The sequence below is a fragment of the Limulus polyphemus genome, unplaced genomic scaffold, assembly GCF_000517525.1.
Source record: "Limulus polyphemus unplaced genomic scaffold, Limulus_polyphemus-2.1.2 Scaffold3721, whole genome shotgun sequence".
Classification (NCBI taxonomy): domain Eukaryota; kingdom Metazoa; phylum Arthropoda; class Merostomata; order Xiphosura; family Limulidae; genus Limulus; species Limulus polyphemus.
The window spans coordinates 55,392-68,010 of NW_013669331.1; the positions used below are offsets into that span (position 1 = coordinate 55,392).

At 31.1% G+C, this 12,619-nt stretch overlaps 2 protein-coding genes across 7 annotated transcripts in view; both read right to left on the reverse strand.

Annotated features, from left to right (window-relative positions):
- LOC106469915 (phytanoyl-CoA dioxygenase, peroxisomal-like) overlaps positions 1-7,068 on the reverse strand; it is a 32,900-nt gene extending 25,832 nt beyond the window's left edge. Inside the window, exon 1 of one of the 4 annotated variants that reach the window (XM_013930433.2) lies at positions 6,918-7,068. Coding sequence is in view for 1 of the 4 variants with exons in the window: in XM_013930432.2 (XP_013785886.2) it covers positions 6,232-6,341 (110 nt within the window). In the remaining 3 variants the exon portion in view is untranslated. Of the gene's footprint in view, positions 1-6,231; positions 6,349-6,685; positions 6,707-6,917 lie in introns of those variants that run through there. The other 3 variants (XM_022398491.1, XM_013930432.2, XM_022398492.1) reach the window with 3 other exon arrangements.
- Positions 7,069-9,025: 1,957 nt separating this feature from the next.
- Positions 9,026-12,619, reverse strand: part of LOC106469917 (cysteine-rich with EGF-like domain protein 2) — a 27,031-nt gene continuing 23,437 nt past the window's right edge. For 2 of the 3 annotated variants that reach the window (XM_013930435.2, XM_022398493.1), the window contains one exon: positions 9,026-10,942. In XM_013930435.2, coding sequence (XP_013785889.2) covers positions 10,843-10,942 — 100 coding nt within the window. In that variant the 3' untranslated portion in view covers positions 9,026-10,842. Of the gene's footprint in view, positions 12,033-12,619 lie in introns of all 3 variants that reach the window. The other variant, XR_002612941.1, reaches the window with a different exon arrangement.

The window sequence follows — 12,619 nt, forward strand, 5'->3', positions numbered from 1 at the left end:
TTCGAACAACAAAAACAATGTAAACAGTAGCAACAGGTGTGTCTATATAGATACATGTAAACAGTAGTAGCAGGTGTGTCTATAAAGATATAGGTAAACAGTAGCAACAGGTGTGTCTGTATAGATATACGTAATATACAATGAAACTTTAATGAAATGACAAAAGGAGTTTATGAAAGTCGTGCATCGGCCAGAAACAGTTGGATAATCAAAAACATTTTGGATGTTAAGAATAAGAAGTATGAATGTTGCTGTACAAATAAGGTATTTAATTCGACTTAAGAATATTGTTAGGCCCCAGCTGAAGTACTATGTACAGTTTGGGTCTCCTTATCTAAGAAAGTATATTAATTTATAGGATAGGGTTCAGAGGAGGGTTACTTATTTTCTCTTTAGAAGCCGTAATCCTTCAAAAATTTTATTTGTGGATCTGTATGAAAAAGTCCTCTGATATTTTGTGATGTATTCTGATGACAAGAAGACAGAAATTTAAGATTTGTAAAAGAAAGCAAGACACCAGTTACAAAAGTTTTGTTTTTTTAACAGATGATTAGCTTATGAAAAAAGAGTAGCCAATGGCAGGATTGGGGCTGGGATCTTACAGAAGCTACAAAGAGTATCAATGAATTCTTCAAAAATAAATGGTGGATTAAAAAAATTATTTTTACTTTTCTTCTGACACATGTATGTGCAAGGACAACCTTGAAAGATTAAATGATCCCTTGATGTTCAATCAAAATCTACAGATAAATCTAAGGCAATAAACTGATAACAATGATGCACAATTGATATGTATAGACTTTTACTGTCGAAATTAAATATTATATGTATCTGCTTTTTGAACGAGTAATAGTAGGGTGCTTTTATTTAATAAAAAATAATTTAACCATAAAAGAACTGTAACGTTACATAAACACCCAGAACAATCTACTTAAACACAAAACCAATGTTCAAAGTACGAGATAATACACAGAATGATGCACTGGTATGATATTTGTAAAACTGTTCTTACTATGATTTTTATGTTTGTGTCTGATAAAAGGTTTCTTACACTTTTCTCACAATTATTGATTGGGACATCATTAACCTTGTATAGTGTATTGAAGAAATACTGATGTGTGGGGTTCCTGGAATGAGTCATGACAAAATCTCACTTAAAACACTTGGGTGGGAAACTCCTTTGTTTGACATAAAAGTTGGCCATTTGCTTGTCAAGTTTTGTTAAGTTGGTTCTGCTGAAAGCTGATCTTACACCATTGCTGTGAGCTATTAATGTTTTAATTTATACATTAGCTAGAGGGTGCACGAGGTTAGGGTTTGATTTGTTTTGAATTTCGTGCAAAGATACACGGGGGTTATCTGCACTAATTTAGCAATGGAATACTAGCGGGAAGGCAGGCAGTCATCACCACCCACTGCCAACTTTTGGGCTACTCTTTTTACCAACAAATATTGTGAATGACCATCACATTATAACACCCCCACATCTGAAAGGGCAAACATGTTTGGTGGGGCAGTGAATCACTATATCAGAAGACATGTCAGATAAGTGGCGTATTCATTTTAGTAGTTAATGAGAATTCACAGAAGTTAGTGAATGATCAAGTGTATTCAGTGTTTGTAGTCTACTTAGTATAGAAACTCTAGTGAACATGACAATATTATTTGTGAACTTAGGCCTACAACTGTATACAAGTAAAAGTATCCTGTAGCAAATGTTACATAAGAAGTAAACAAATCTGTTATTGTTACATGAAGGACTTGGCCTTATCTTTACACACTAATCCAAAAGAACCCGCTCTATGAGAGAAAACACATTATAAAACTGATTTCAAAAGTAGATTATTTTGGTAAAATTTAGTAAATACCAAAAAGATCTCATGAGGTGATATCAAATGTTTGAGTTATTGAAATAGTTAAAAGAAAGCCACAAAGAGAGATACATAAAATTAAATTGAAGATAAAGAAGAACAGGATATAAAATTAAAAGAAGATTAAGAAGTAAGAAACTGAAATTTAAGAGAAGAGTTAAAAGAAAGAGACATAATATTTAACGAATTAAGACCAAATATAAATGTTAATTAAAACAAAATCCCCACAAAAAATATTGGAGGATGTACAGAGGGGTTTCAACAACAAGATTGTAAAAAGTACAGAGAAACATCAGTGAAGTAGAGAAAAGCTGTAATGACAAAACTGAATTACACAAGATAAATCAATGAGGTAGAAACGAATAACAATGACAGTATAATACATTTGGAAAAACAACTGGTAAATGTAAACATCAGATTAGTAACACCTCTTTCTGAGTCTACCTACTAATTCCAACATGAAAGACTACTATTGAATATGGAATATTTGGTCAACTTAGTTTACACATATTACCACTACTACTATTATGCCATTTTTTAAAGAAAGTTAAGGTTCCCGGGCCAGATATTTCTCCAAGGGTTTGAAGAAGGTTAAGGATTGAACATGTGAGCCAACTGCTACTATTTTTTAAGTCCTTGAATAGAGGGTGGGTTGTAAAAGATTGGAAGTTGACTATTCTTCTTTTCAAGGGAGGTGATTAAGAAAAGTCTCTGTAATTATAGACCCATTAGTCTTACATCAGTGGTGGGTAATATATTTGAAAGTCTGATAACAGATGCTTTGTAAAGTCATTTAATAAAGTTTAAAATTTTGTTTGAAAGACAACAAGGTTTCGTCATGGGAAAATCTTGCCTGAATAACCTTCCGACATTCTTTCAAGAGGTTACTGTTCATATAGATGGAGGATGGATTTTGTGGATCTGGATTTTCAGAAAGCATTTGAAAAGGTGCCATATAAAAGTTTGTTTGTTAAAAAAAAGACATTTCTATAGGTGTGGGGGATAAGTCAGCTGACTGGATAGAATAGTACCCGGATGGAATAAAGCAGAGTTGTTATAAATGGAGTTTAGTCAAAGTGGATTACCTCAGGGCTCAGTGCTAGGACCTTTGCTCTTTTTGATTTACATCAGTATTATAAATGAAGTAATGTTCAATAAATTACTCAAGTTTACTTACGATATTAAGGTTTAGGGTGTTGCTATCAGGATGATGCTGCTGCTTTAAAAATGATTTATATCATTTGGTGAGTTGGGCAAATAAATGACAGATAACTTTTAATTATAATAAATTTAATGCATGTTGATTATCATAATTCGAATTATTAGTATAATTTTGATGGGAATAACTTTAATGGTGATACTAAAGAAAAATACCTTGGTGTAATGATTGATCAGTCTTTTAAGCCATCCAAGTTAAGGGAACTGAATGCATCAATCCATCACCTTTTTACATACTTAATGATGAGTATGGTTTGACTCGGGGACACAAATATAAATTTTGGCAGGGTAGGAGTCAACTTCAGCTAAAATAGTGTTATTTTTCTACAGGATAGTTGGTCTTTAAAATGGGTTGCCTTTGGATGTTGTGGAGGCAGTAAATTTAAGTGAGCTTAAGGAAAGACTTGATAAACATTTGAATGATAAGGCATGCCTTTAAGTATATAAATATAGTTTAGCAGTTTAGTGAATGGAACAACTTAGATGTAGGATCAGATCTTTAATGTTATGAAATCTGTTACTGCATGACCTTCCTGGACTACCAAATCCAATTCCAGAATTTAGTTGGTCAATCAGACTATGATCTAAAGGTACTATGAGAGCCTTAACAGGATCAGTTTTAAATAATTTCCAAAGAGAACAACAAGCTATTAATTTAATTGCTTATTAAAAAAGGCCAGCTTTAATGACATAAAAGTAAACATGTTACTGAGAGCCATAATAACTATTAAACATTATCAGGCTACCTTATCAAACAGGTTCAGAATGACACACCAAAATAAAGTTTCCAAAAAAAGAGTTCCCAAACATGGTACAGGGGAAAGAGACATTAGCTGAAATTTTGAAAGGCTTGCCCAACTATCTTTTTCCGATGCTTCACATGAAACTACAGATTAGCTTACATGTGACCAATATACAGATGCCATAACAGATAAGCATATGAGAATTAGGTTGAAGTAAAGTAGGAGTACATCTTTAAAGTAAGCTCTCCAGTTCACAAAGGAACTTGAATCAATTAAAGTTTCACATAAAACACTAAAGGCATTCATTAGACCTTATAGTAATGTAGCACCAACTCCTCCTTCCTCCATCTGATGACAGTTTAGAAAAACTGAGACAGAATGGTGGAAACAGACCACAATAAAATAGGTGTTTATAGAGTAACTTGGATGGACATATTGCAAGGAACTGTAGATTAAATTCCATATGGAAAGAGAAACTTTTCCAATACCAGAAAGAGGAAATTGTTATAATTGTGGAAAGTATGGCCATCACAGAAGAGAACTCAAGAAATCAACAGCTGTTATTAAGCCATAGAGACAATACCCAAACAGATTAACAAAGAGTTAACCAGACAAAAAAAAGACAAGAGTTAGCTGGATGAATGGGGTGAAATTCAGCTAGGAATATTCTATCCATCCCAAATGATACAAGTTCACTAATTGATTATTGATGAAAAACCTTGTAGTTTTTTTGATTGACAGTGGTACTACAGCTACAATCGTTTCAACTGATTTGTTAATGAAAGATGGCAAACTGTCTCCAAAGATTAAAAAAGAAGTTTGATTGATGCAAACAGCAAGAAAACAATGTTTCAACAAAAGGAAAGTTATCTTTGCTGTAGGGAGTTTCTCTATACCTCATGATGAGTGGGTAACTGACAATGAAGAACTAACTTCAAGTGAAGAAATGGATGTAAGGTTAGGATAACTTAAGCTGAATGTCCTTTGACTACAGGGAGGGTGGTCATTGTACCATCAAGAAGTGAAATATTTATACAAAGAGTTAGTAGCAATAAATCTACATCTAGTAACTAAGGCATAGTGGAACTAAACACTCTGGCTTGTCCTGAGGGAATAATGGTTGGAAGAGCTCTCTTGGATCTGAGGACTAATGATGTCAAACATGATTCTACCCGAGAAAGACTTAAATGAAGTCACTATGATGTTAATCTTGATTACACCAGATTTCATCATAATGAAACGGTATGGCTGAATCATTCCTTTTTTGAGGAAGGACAAACTCCAAAGTTTGGTAGGTGCTGGAGATGGCCACATGCTATACTGAAAAGAATTAATGATGAAGTTTAAAGAATCCAGAAAGACAGGCAATCCAAGCAAATGCTCATTTACCATGATCATCTTTGGAAGTTCTAAGTGAGAGAGGAGCCAACTGTGAAACTCCAGAGAAGAACATGTCAGCAAAAAGTTAACTTGTTGAGGTGTTCAGGATTCCTATTGAGACCACTTCCAGATGCTTAACAAGGATAGAGCCACCAGGACAACAAGTGATGACAAGAGGCCATCCCATCTGTGTACCATGGGTTCTGGAACAGACCACAACCAAAAAGAACTGGTGATTGGACAGATTAGTGTTTATTTTATATGAGAATTGTTCAAAGGAACTTCACAATCCAGAAAGCTATATTTTCAAAATTTTATTTTAAATATTTGCTAGACGGTGCATGAGTTTAAGAACTAGTAAACTTGGTATATGAGTATGAGTAAAATAGTGCCAGCAAGTTCACTGATTTAGAATTCAATTATCTTTCATTTGAATAATAAATAAGTGTTCAAAGAAGTTATTTAGTGATCATACATAATTAGTGTTTGTAGGCTATTTAATTAATCAGTCAGTTAACAAAGAAATACTGTTGAAAGTTGAAACTTTGAGAACTTATGTCTACAGTTGCGTACAAGTAGAAATAGCCTGTAACAAACGTTAAGAAAGAATGAAATATCTTATTGTTAAGTGAACTGGACTTGACCTTACTTTTATCAAACAATAAAAAAAAACTACCTGACAATAGAACATGTTACAACATTATGGTACTTTTTCTTTTGGGGGATATGACAAACATTTAATGATAATAATACATACAAATTACAAAATAGTTTTACAGTAACGAAAGCTAGAATTTACAGGTACGACGATTCAATCACTTTTACTTTTACTTTAAAAATTATCGCACAACTTAGTAAAACTAGAAGTTAAATGCACAAGTCTTTGCGTATTTCGAAACGTCGTACCTGTTCTAGATAGTATTTCTTGTTACTATAAAATTTATAAATTGTAATGAACTAATACTTATAATTAGTAAGTAAACTCAAAATGAAACTATTAAAATCGCATCAAACTTTACCTCTCCTCTGTTACCTGCAATGAGTAACCTCCCACACAGTCAATGTTTATTTTTTTTTCGTACACGTAAATACAAGAGAAAAAAAGTACCGCGCCATCTTTGCTAAACATTCAAAATGTTATTTTCTCCATACAATTAAAATATATAATGTAAATATCGATAAAATAAGAATCTGTCCATTTACAACGCATAAATTTGCCCTTCAAAATATTCTGAATTGGTTAAAATGTATTGCCTAAATATGAAATACTATTTTGATTTCTCGATATTCTAATTTAAGAACTAAAACTAGCCATTCTAAATAAAGATCAATTAAATACATTAAACCTTTTCTAAAGTAATTCAAAGATTGAAATATAAAACGTAATATTCAAGCGGTTCCTTGGACCTGAACCCAGTGGCTCAGCAATGTTTTAAGGCATATATGACTAAAACATATAGTTTCAATACCTACAGTGAGCTAAGCACAAACAGCCATCGTGCAGCTTTGTACTTAACAACTTATAACAACAAATAAACCATTATCTAGTTTTCCCATATATGAGGCTAAAACAATTTTGTGATACTTTCGACAATATGCCATAAGTGGCTTTACAACAATGTAGATTTTCTATTACGAGTCTATTGCATTTGTATACAACAAAAAATAAAATTATAATGTACTTATATTTTCATTATTAACATACCTTATTCTGAGAATGAAATGATAATAAACTGTCTTTTTCACGAAAAAAATATTAATCAAAATTTAGTAAACAGGGCCACTGTTTATTAGTTCATGTTATACCAGTTTAACAGAAAGAATTTTATAAATGGTGAAACCTGTTTCGACATAGCCCTGGTCTGTCTTTTTCAAGTAGTATGTTCCACCTACAATAAAATTTTTCCTCATGTATATAAATCGTTGTTTGCTAACCTAGTATTATATTATCAAAATGTTACGTAATTTTCGCCTGCTGATATTTATGAGGTCGCAAGTTAGGCTTAGGGTACATAAAAGTATTTCAAAAACAATAAATATTGACAAATGAGTTTTGTGATTCAAATGAGCATTTCTGGCCAATACAGGCCCATCCATAGGCTAAAGGGAGGTCGGGGCAAACTTAAAATACGGAATCCCTCTTCACAAGGGTCATATATATTACAAAAGCGAGAAAACGTGTGCCAAATTCGCACCCATAGCGGCTTCAAACCATGGTTCGCTTTAAGGCACTGTTAGCTCTTAGGTTATGGTTTGAATTTTATGCATTCTCTTGCCCCCCCCCCCCCACACCCACTTTCCACGCCACTTTATCGCATGAATCGTTTAGAAAGTTTATTAATTAACAAGGTCAATAATGCTAATTCAATTGCCATTTCACATAAAATAAAGATAATTTTATAAAAAGTATCCCTAAGTTTTGCATCTCGCTGAATGCCTATTGTCAAAAGTTAAAAAAAAACTATATTTTAGGAGGGCGGTATCTTACACGATTCACATTCATTTAAATAGTTATCGCCAATTCTCTCTTTTCAGTTTTTATTGCACAATAATTTGTATTTGGGAGTCCTTGGCTTGATGATTTTAATTAAATAAACTTACATAAAACTACTAAAACACCATAAACATAACATTAAAAGTAAACATAAGAATGAAAAGAGAAGTACAGAAAAGGCTTTAAAATTGATTTATTCAACAATAATGAAATTTGTTTAAATGAATTCTACGAATGTGACAGTAATTATAAAAATCTATTAGTTGAATTAAACACATAAATTACATCATACACAATAAATGTGAAGAAAGTAATAACACAAAAAGTAATTTGTTAAAAACATATTTATTGTAATCATTTTAAACATAAATAGAACGTTCTTTTCCAAATACACAAGTTACTTAAATGATATTTAGGTATTGGTCAACGACCAATTCAGAACATCCTCTTTTTACAGTGGGAAGATATATCTGCTTTTCCCCCCTTTTTTTCTTTCACTGGAAATAAGTTTTGGAGTGTATATGAAAAACAGCCGGTACAATCTTACCGACAGGGTAAGGCAAGTTTTGATCCTAAACTGATGAAATGTCTCTTCTAACATTTATGTATACGTAACTATTGTTTTTCCTTACATATGATTAAAAATACACATTATTAAAACATCTACTCACTAAAAGTGATTCTTGGTATCAGCAATAATTGTTTTATAGAAAGCCCACACAGCAAGCAAGCTTCATTAATTAAACATGAAAGATTTTACAAATTCTATTAAAAAGAAATACAACATTGAAACAAAAAAATTAATTAACCAAAAAGTTTACTTTTTTAAATTTGAGACAATTTTAAACTGCAGTAAGGAAATAATATCAGAATTAACAGAGAATTTTTCAATGAAATTATTACTAAAGAAAAACAGTCAAGTTATTTTCTGGAACAATCATATTTTGGTTTTTATAATTTGCAGTTGTTTTAAAATTTATACTTTAACTTTGTTGATACACTGAAGTTAAGATTTGTTGGGGAATTCAGGTTTTCTTAATTTACTTTATATAAAATGCTACATCACATACAGTCTTTCTCTATATGCGACATTTTGTATTTTTTAATGTATATTACACCACAGATTCATGTATTATATGACCAATAACTTACTCTTCAAATTATAACATCCTTTTATATGTAAAACAATTACACATAACATACCTACATTTATACATAATCAAAATTAATAAATGAATTTTTTTCAATGATGACTGTTCAGACTGAATATTTATTTGTACAAAAAAATACAGTATACGTAAATATTTTACATTTAATTACATACTTAAAAAATGTTAGCATTAAAGTTAGAAAAAAAATTACCTTTATTCTACAGATAATAATGATAAAAAAGATGATTTCAGCCAACATTCCACCATTGCAGCTTCATGCTGAAACTTTGGCTGAAATGAAACATTTTCTATAATTATCTATAGAGTAGAGACTCGTGTTTTGTTTACCTTTATTGCCAAAATGTCTAAATCCCTGTAGTATGTGATAGAAATTCTGGAAAAACAACACAATACTAAGGAATTGCCAAGTAAACCTATATAAAAAACAAACTATTTCCACTTCAGCCAAGTTAACCCTACATAGCTGCAGCAACGAGAAATTTTTGTTAAGGAAGATGTATGCAGGAGCACGGAATTTGAAATTGGATCATATTGTCACATAATTTCAGATTCAGGAATAAAGCCTTACGACATAGGAGCTGCAAGGGTTGTCAACCTTTTAACTAATGAGAGGAGTCATGAAGATTAACAGAATTCAGAAACGAAGGAACACATCATTGGCTTCAAAAGATCAAACCTTGTAATATCCTACAGGCTTTTTTCAGTTCTGCACTATCAAAATCCATTTTCTTTCACTAGTTTCACCAGAGGATTAATATTTAGCAAATGTTAGACCTTGTTCCTCTTTTGAATTCTGTACAATTTAAACTTACCAAGAATAAAATTAAAACAAAGAAATTTGTAACTCTCTCTGGGAATAATTTATTTTCAGTAAAGTTTGGTGCGATCCCTTTGAGCTTAAAGACTGTGGTAAAACATCACAATAAGACTGATGCTTGTTAACAATGTCACCTTCCGACAATGTGATTTTTAAAATGACCGACACACACATACGCAGTATTTTAAGCAAAATTTTGAGGACAGTAAACTGACAAGGTCTGAGAAAAAGACCTCATTCACAGTAACCTGTAGTAATTAAAATGTTATTATATGTTCTTCTTAGTCAAATTTGAATTCGGTTATTTAAGGCTGAAGTGCTTAAATTTATCAGTTTCATTAGATTTATTTCCCCAAAACGAAAATTAAACTGGCCACTTCCTTCAAAAGAAAGCTACTGACTAGAAAGAAAACTACACAGCTAATTCAACATAATTATTTAAATTTTGAACTGCTGTCTTTGAAGATTTTCCTACACAAGAACCGATTATATTAGTTTAAATATTATTTGACTTAGCAACATCATTATTAATGTAAAGATACGACTTCTTTAAAAACTCTTGTAATAGAACATACAGCTCCCAAAAAACATCTTTCGTTATCAATGTTGACCACATACCAATCAAATTGCATAAGCGACTGGCAAAACACAGATGGCAAATGGTGAAGAATGCTAATATAAAGTTTAGACAATACATATACTGAATTAACACTATTTCTGAAAGTTTATTCAGGGAACTCTAGAATGTTAAACATTTTTCAGCAACAATGTTGTGCTTAGGGTCTTTGAAAGATTTTTTAATTTATACAGTTTAACATCTTTATAACAAATGTGAAACTAATAACAATAAGATAATAATACTGTAGGCAGGTTTTAAAATGAGGCTTAAATTTTATAATTAATTTGTGAACATTTGAGAGGAAAAAGTTTAAAATAATTACTCTAAAACAAACTGAAACCATTACTACATATTAATTGTGAACATTTGAGAGGAAAACATTTAAAATAATTATTCTAAAACAAACTGAAACCATTACTACATATTAATTGTGAACATTTGAGAGGAAAACATTTAAAATAATTATTCTAAAACAAACTGAAACCATTACTACATATTAAATGTCACTGGGATTTTTAAGACTTACAACTACAAATTGAGAATGTAATTTTGGTTTCTATGAACCAGCTCTCGAGATAACATAGGATTTATTTCTACTTCTAACCAAACAATCTGGCCTTCAATGATCCTGGAGATAATAAAGATAGACTTGTATCAGTTTCGATTAGGGACAAGCCTTGGAATCAAATAAAAAACAAATTTCTTTTTGGATTTTCTTTTTTGACTAAACGTTTAAATGTTAAAAAGCTTTTCAATTTTAATAAAATGTTGTTTCAAACATTAAACCTGAGAATTTAATCTTTCACAACTATGTCCCAAGTTCTATTTTGACAAACTCTGTAAACTGTAATATTACAAATTCAATGTTGTTTTCTGCACAGCAGGAAGTTATAATATGTAACAACTTTCATTAATTTCTTTTAAGTTTCCCATGTAAGTACCAATATTACTCACAAGATGGCAGAGAAACTCCACATAAAGGAAAATGTTCGCTAATCACATATATAAAGCTCAAATAAATATTCTAATCATAGTATAAATATTTTTTACAATTTTTAATAGGTAAAGATTACAAAAAAAAACAAGAACTATATAAAACGATTAAATAATTAGAGAAATGACGAATATTAATCAACCAATAATAAAATATCTATGAAAAATATTTTTAAAAAATGAAGAAAAAATCTGACAATAGAGGGAGCTTCTCAATGGGACACATTCCAAATGTTATTGCCTCAAATTACTCAGATGCTGCCAGAAGTTTAATTTTGAGAAATTGTTCTAAACTGTCTTTCTCCTTTTTGTTATTGATGTGAATTAAGGATTTAAGTATATCCTTGAAATAAATAAAAATTCATTATTTTCAAAACTTTAATAAAAACATAAACTGGAAATTTATGATTCTTTTTCGTTGGAAAGAGTTATAATGGAAGTACAACTAAATACACAACTGCAAGAAAGAAAATTCATCAACAATAGTCGCAAACGTTGAGAATCGGGAAATGTGAGGATAGGCAAAGATATACGAACTTTAAGCAGTGACTAAAACAAATCCTATGGCAGTATTTGACACAATGAAAAACACGTTTCCTCCATAAGATTTTGGTGGTGCATACTGTCGCTAAATCACAATCATAATAATTTGTCTCATAATGTCTTTAAATCCTTTCTCAGTAGCATAAAATTCATTATCTAAATATGGAATGCTTTAATAATGGCTGGAGACGGCTTGAATGGGCAATGAAGAATAACTTTAATATAAGTTTAACATAACAGCAAATGTACAACGTTTTGACAAGGTTTTGTACCTGATGATGACAAAACCTTGTCGAAACGTTGTACATTTGCTGTTATGTTAAACTTATATTAAAGTTTTTCTTCATTACCCATTCAAGCCGTCTCCAGCCATTATTTATCTGTACAAAGTAACTCAATATGTGCGATAGCTAACACATATCCAAAAATGTAAACATCCTGACTGATTCATCCTACCAGCTAGAAAATAACTCTGTATCTTCTTGATCTTCATTTTTTCACTACAACCTTACTTAGCCAATTGACTGCATAACTCATCCGTATTTATGATCTAATTCTTGTTCTAGATATTTCGCAAAGCCTCTAGTTAATTAGTATTCCTGAATATGTTAAGAGTAACTTGATCTAACATGGTGTGACTTCTAAGTTACAATATTAAAAACATAACTTATAACATTATGTATAGATAATAGATGCATATTAATGTTACGTCTCCGTTTATTAATTAACTTTCCGTAACTTCGTTCCGACGAAACTTTAGCGACACAAG